The sequence below is a fragment of the Anabrus simplex genome, chromosome 3 (genome assembly GCF_040414725.1).
Source record: "Anabrus simplex isolate iqAnaSimp1 chromosome 3, ASM4041472v1, whole genome shotgun sequence".
NCBI lineage: Eukaryota > Metazoa > Arthropoda > Insecta > Orthoptera > Tettigoniidae > Anabrus > Anabrus simplex.
Genome location: NC_090267.1, coordinates 430,569,261 through 430,575,894, shown reverse-complemented (window position 1 = coordinate 430,575,894; position 6,634 = coordinate 430,569,261). Strand labels below are relative to the sequence as shown.

At 41.7% G+C, this 6,634-nt stretch overlaps 1 protein-coding gene across 1 annotated transcript; it reads left to right on the top strand.

Moving 5' to 3' along the window:
* Nucleotides 1–1,543: 1,543 nt before the first annotated feature.
* Nucleotides 1,544–4,108, top strand: LOC136866841 (adenylate kinase 7-like). The gene has a single exon (XM_067143942.2). It carries the CDS (start codon nt 1,544–1,546, stop codon nt 4,106–4,108), a length of 2,565 nt encoding a protein of 854 aa, XP_067000043.2.
* Nucleotides 4,109–6,634: the final 2,526 nt, after the last annotated feature.

The following is a 6,634-nucleotide window of genomic DNA, read 5'->3' as shown; positions in this document are numbered from 1 at the left end:
ATGAGGAGGAAGATTCTATAACAGCCTATGTATAGCCGCCATCTTGCGCAATAGCCTCTAAGCTAGGTTCCTCTATATAAGTCTGTGTATAGCCGCCATCTTGCGCAGTAGGCCGGGGTGCCAGCTTTCTCCATAAGAGATTGTGTATACCCCCATGTTGCGCAAGCGCCCTTAAGCCGTCTCATAAAAGCCTATGTATAGCCGCCATCTTGCGCAGTAGTCTCTACGCTAGCTTTCTCCATATAAGCCTTGTATAGCCGCCATCTTGCGCAAGCGAACATGGCCATCATTTTTCTCCATAAGAGCCCATGTATAGCCACCATCTTGTGCAATCGCCCATGGCCAGCATCTTTCTCCATAAGAGCCTATGTATAGCTGCCATCTTGCGATATCGCCCGTAGCCGTCATATTTATCCATAAGAACCTGTGTATAGCCACCATCTTGTACAATCGCCCATGGCCGAGATCTTTCTCCATAAAAAGCCGTGTATAGCCGCCAACTTGCGCAAGCGCCCCTAGCCGTCACATAAGAACAGTCTCCATCTTGCGCAAGCGGCCCTTAAGCCATCTCATAAGATCCTATGTATAGTCACCATCTTAAGGAAGCGGCCCTAGGCCGTCTCATAAGGAGCTGTCTACAGTCGCCAACTTGTGCAATTGGCGTCGGGAAGGGCATCTTGCCGTAAAACTAAGGATAGTCCCTTCATGATGGCGGATGTGAGGTTAGGCTCGCTCTCTTAGGCGCCGGGAAGGGCAACTAGCCGTTAAAGTGAGGTTAGGCCCCTCGAGATAGCGAATGTGAGGTTAGGCTCACACTCTTATGCAAAAATACATAAATCGTCATTGCTCACCTACTATACTAGGGGTCAATGGCATTGCAATGGAACCGGCCTAGTTACACTACTAGGGGTCAATGACCTCGGGTGCCGACGCAGCAGATAAAGTGCTGACTCATTTTCGGGAGTGGGAGCCCCACTGCACTACTGCTTACGACAAGCTTCAGCAGTCAAATTTAAACACACCTAAGCTTTCCTACTCTTTAAGACACCTTATTTTCCGCCAAATACAGAGTCACTATTTATATTAGGTACCTGTAAATTACACGATCAATGGCGCGGAGAAGCGAACCTAGCGCCAAAATGTAAAACGAGACTGAACCATCGTTCGCGATGTTTTCTTCCGTCTTATTTCCAGGCCTTGAGTAATAACGCAGGCCACGGTATTCACACAGCCTGTAAATTTACAGCAATGTAGGCCTATATGTTATATTGTATTAGGGACAATGGGATCCTGTACATTCAGGAAGTTGATGGTTCCAGAGTAAATTATATTTCTCCTACCTACCTCGTCACTTCATTCTATTCCTTTTCCCAACGCTTTGACAACATTCATTTGTCTCATGTTTATTACTACAGAATTCCTTTCATAAAAGTGCGCCTAATTTTCCTTGTGTTTAATAAATTGGGTTAAACTAAGGAGTGAAGTTCATGGCGTAGATTCATATCTGTCATTATCAGCTACTTTATGTATGCCGAGTTTCAGCATGGCAGAGGAAAATGGTGAGTGGGAATTAAATCAGCCTGAGGCAGTACCGGTAGAGCCTAAGAAATCGCTAGACATAGATGACATTGTAGGGTTTAGTGCCGCTCGGAAGAGGCTTGAAGAGCCATTGCAAGGTGAACAAAATGAAGAGCCGAAGTTTATCCCTCACAGAGTATTCATAAATAATCTCGATAGTTACCATGCAAGAAATTTTTCTGAATTTTTGTCAGATCAATTCGTTGGAGAACTACGTCGTGCCGAAGAAGGTGGTGAAGAAGAGGAAACTGAAAAATTAGAAGAAGAGGAAGAAGAAGAGGAAGATTCTGAAGATCCCGAAGCAAAGAACAAAGGGAAAAAAGGTCAGGAGGAAGCCAAACCAAAATACCAGTATGAAATAGTGGGTACAGTGAGCAATCCTGATTATATCAAGACCGAATCTATAAAGGAAATAATTACCGACCCTAAAGACAGAGAAAACTTTCTTCCTCAGATTATGAAGTGCGGGTTTATAATATATGACATAACAAGGGATTCGAGTCAGATCAACGAAGCTAAGTGGGTTCTGGATGCAATTATAGAAGAACTGAATACACTACAATCTAGCACACCAAAGGCTTTTAAAAAAATGACAGATGTACGAGTATTTATTTTGATATCCACTATAATGACCTGGGCTCGCACTAAACCCATTGACCCAGAAGAACCCGATCTTCCCTTTACTGAAGCTGATTACCGAAAAAGGAAACCCCATCCCAATTATAAAGACCATATCACTTTGGAGAAGGACGTAGTTACTGCTGGTAAGAAATATCCAACCAAATTCAAAACTCTAATTGTGGGCACTGGGATTACGTATGGGGCAGGAGAGGATATCTTTCACTTCTTGTTCAGAATGGGATGGTTCAATGAAGAGTATTTACCAGTAATAAAGCCAGGTTCAAATCTGGTTCCTCTTATACATGTTAAGGATCTCACCACTTTGATGTACATGCTCCTTGAAACATTTCCTACTAAAATTAAATATATATTGGCTGTGGAACAGGAAGCATCAAAACTTGGAAATATTATTCGAGCAATAAGTAAAACGTTAGGTTCAGGGGCTATAAAAAAAATATCTCAAGAAGAAGCATTTCTTATCCCTGACATGACACAAGATGTGTTCGACCTTTTAACAGTAAATTTAAATATGGAACCCTCATACATTGTAGAAAACATGAATATGAAATGGACCTCTGATCTCCCGTTTCCTGAAAATATACAGCGTGTCGTATCAGAATTTAGAGAAGTTCGTGGGCTGAAACCTATAAAGATATATTTGCATGGCCCACCAGTCTCAGGAAAGACTACTCTTGCTAAGATGTTGTGTGATCGTTATAAACTACATTATCTGGGGATCAAGGAGGTTATAGAAGAAGCAATAAAAAATTTAAAAGAATTTATCGAGAGAAACGAAGCAAAAAAGAAAGAGGAAGGTACTATTCGCGAAGAAGTAGAGGATGAACAACAAGAAGAAGAAGTTGAAGATGATGCTGAAGAAGAGATGAAAGAAAATATAGAAGAAAAATACGAATTATTGGACGAAATCGAGGCTAATCTAGCGGAAAACAAAGGTCGTCTGGATAATCAATATGTATTACGGTTCTTCAAGGAGAAACTACTGTCACACCCTGTCCAGAACCAAGGATACGTTTTGGACGGCTATCCTAAGACATTAGAAGATGCAAGAACTTTGATCGAGACTTCTGAGGAGGAAGAGGAGCAGCTGGAAGAGGAGGAAGAAGCAGATGTAGGCCTACAGCCTGGTAAGAAGATGATGCCGGAATTCGTCATCAGCCTCGAATCAACTGATGAACTTCTATGTGAGAGGGTAATGGCTTTTCCTGAGGCAGTGGTTCAGGGAACACATTACACTGAAGAAGCCATGTTACGACGTCTAGCAGAATTCAGATCTAATAATACCGACGAAAATACCGTGTTAAATTTCTTTGACGAAATGGAAATTCATCCCCAGCTTATACCAGTGTATGAAAATTCGAAATCAGCTATTCAAGAAACGTTTCACAGAATTATAACTTTAATAGGCGAGCCTAGGAATTATGGACCGTCACTCCTAGAGCAAGAAGCTAGAGCTATCCTTGAAGAGGAAGCCAGAAAAATCGCTGAAGCTGATGAACTGCGAAAGAGACAGGAATTCGAGAGAAAGGTGCATGAAGAAAAACTTGCTAAAATGGAAGAATGGGCTAGCCTCATGGATGCACTGCGTGAAGAGGAGGAGGAGATCCTGGCGGTTCGCTCTCTTCCACTTCGTCATTACCTCATGAAATACGTATTTCCAACATTAACTCGTGGATTGATAGAAGTGGCCCAAAGGCGACCTTTAGATCCAGTTGACTATTTAGCTGAGTATCTTTTCAAGGAAAATCCTGAAGGAAAAATGTTCCAACCAGAATACAACAGTGGCGCTGAGGGACTTTTCCAGGCCATGGGCCAGTTTCAGGATACTCTAATAAAGACAGATGTTCTAGGAAAAGAGGATAAGCAGTTTCTGTCAAATTCTTCAATGTAAAATAGCTTATTTCATTAAGATAAAAATGACAAATTCTAATATTTGGCATTATTTTCAAAATGTATTATTATTATTATTATTATTATTATTATTATTATTATTATTATTAGTGCAAACTGGGAATCATTTTCACATAATGCCAAAAATGGGAGCCATAGTGGAGCGAAGACAGACCATTACAACGGCAATGATCCAACTTCTTCGAAAGAAGGTATATTCGCATCACAGAATGGTAGTGTCCGCCTCTGTGGTGTAGTGGTTAGCGTGATTAGCTGCCACCCCCGGAGGCCCGGGTTCGATTCCCGGCTCTGCCACGAAATTTGAAAAGTGGTATGAGGGCTGGAACGGGGTCCACTCAGCCTCGGGAGGTCAACTGAGTAGAGGTGGGTTCGATTCCCACCTCAGCCATCCTGGAAGTGGTTTTCCGTGGTTTCCCACTTCTCCTCCAGGCGAATGCCGGGATGGTACCTAACATAAGGCCACGGCCGCTTCCTTCCCTCTTCCTTGCCTATCCCTTCCAATCTTCCCATCCCTCCACAAAGCCCCTGTTCAGCATAGCAGGTGAGGCCGCCTGGGCGAGGTACTGGTCATTCTCCCCAGTTGTATCCCCGACCAAGGGTCTGAAGCTCCAGGACACTGCCCTTGAGGCGGTAGAGGTGGAATCCCTGGAGGGTAAACAGATGATGATGACAGAATGGTAGTACTTAATGGTAGTACTTACGAGTTTTATAGATATAAGCCTGGAAAATTGAGCAAACCCCTGACAGTCAGGTTTACCGCTCGATGTGGGAGAATTGCAAATCTTTTCGTGATTCGTTGTTCCACTCTTAGCTGTGACCCCCTTTATTCTAGGATTATTTTTACTTGGGATATTGGTAAAAAATTATTCCATATTGACAAAAATATTCCACAAAAATCTCCTTATTTATTGCAGACCTCCTGCAACCCAAAAATGACCAGGAAATTTGTCCTTGAATGTACTTACTTCCTACTTGTCGTTCTATTGGAGTCTGATTGTTTCGTACTATGACACGCAAATCAGACGAAGTATTCGGAAATACAAAATCACTCAAGGTTATTTCACACAGGTCTCCTCTTGACTTAATATTGTTGGCTGTCCAGGCTTTCTCATGTTGTCTGTCTTGAATCCATTCATAATTGTTCTTGGAATATTAAATGCGCTCCTCTGAGATACCTCACCATTCTTTATTACCGATACATTCTCAAACGTGTCCTTCGATAAATCTAATATTTCCTGACAATAGGTTTTCTTTGATATTTTCTCGGCATCTGCATACTAAGACCACGTGCCAAATGATATATTGATCTTTTTAATTAACCTACGTGATGTGTGTTCGTACATCTGAACAACAGATATCCAGGGACGTATACAGAATTTATTTTGGCATGGGCGGGGAGGGGGGCGTAAAGGAGACTAACCTGCATAAACTTTTAGAAGAACACCCACGAATGAGACACGACTTAATGCATTGATAAATACACACACTATATTACCAAGTGCTATTATTCAAATAAAGTTTCTTTAACAATGTGCTTTACGTCGAACCGACACAGATAGGAAAGGGTTAGGAGTGGGAGGGAAGCGGCCGTGGCCTTAATTAAAGTAAAGCCCCAGCATTTGCCTGGTGTGAAAACGGGACACGACAGGAAAACATCTTTATGACCACCGACGGTGGGATTCGAACCCTCGAATGCAAGCTCACAGCTACGCGACTCTAACCGCACGGCCAACTCGCTTGGTCACAAAAGGATTACTGCTATAGTTATTCAGCCCTTTCTGGGTGGTCCTACAAGTTAAGAGAACCAAATTCCTTTACTTGAATCATTTTAAGATGAAAATCGTAGAACAACTGATATGCGATAAGGTTCTTCCTACAGATAAAAAGCTGGACCCGAATTTTTTTGAAGAAGAAGAACAATATATTTTTGACAATCTCTGAACACGATTATTATTTTGTCCATACAAATGAACATTAGACCAAATTTGGTAATCCTAAGGACCTCTAACATGGACAAATTATATCTGCGAACTCTGGTCGAGGAAGAAAGGCATTATTGCAATGGATAGTCAAAATATGTTCATGACAGTACTGACACTATAGAAAATGATTCCATTGTATTTTTTTCCTAATGTGGGTAAAATGTTTAAAGAGGTTATATAAGCCTGCGTTTTGGAAGTAATGTCACCAGATAGGGTGTGTCTGCAAGAATCTCAGGAAGGATAGAAGGAACAAACATCTTTCATTGTCTTTCTGTCTGTGCTTTTTTAATATTAACCTAACACTTGGTTTTTGTACTGGATGGGGCAAATAATAGCCTTTAATTTTTGTGGGGGTTTGTCTATTTGTCTGTTACAGAATCACGGGAAAATGGGTCCCTAGATTTTCATATACCCTTGTAAATAAGTTGCAGAGAATCGCAGTGGCGGCGCGTGGATAAAACGTTTGTGGGTTCACTGCTATGGAAAATAACGTGTTCAAATTATTATTGTTACCGTACTTGATG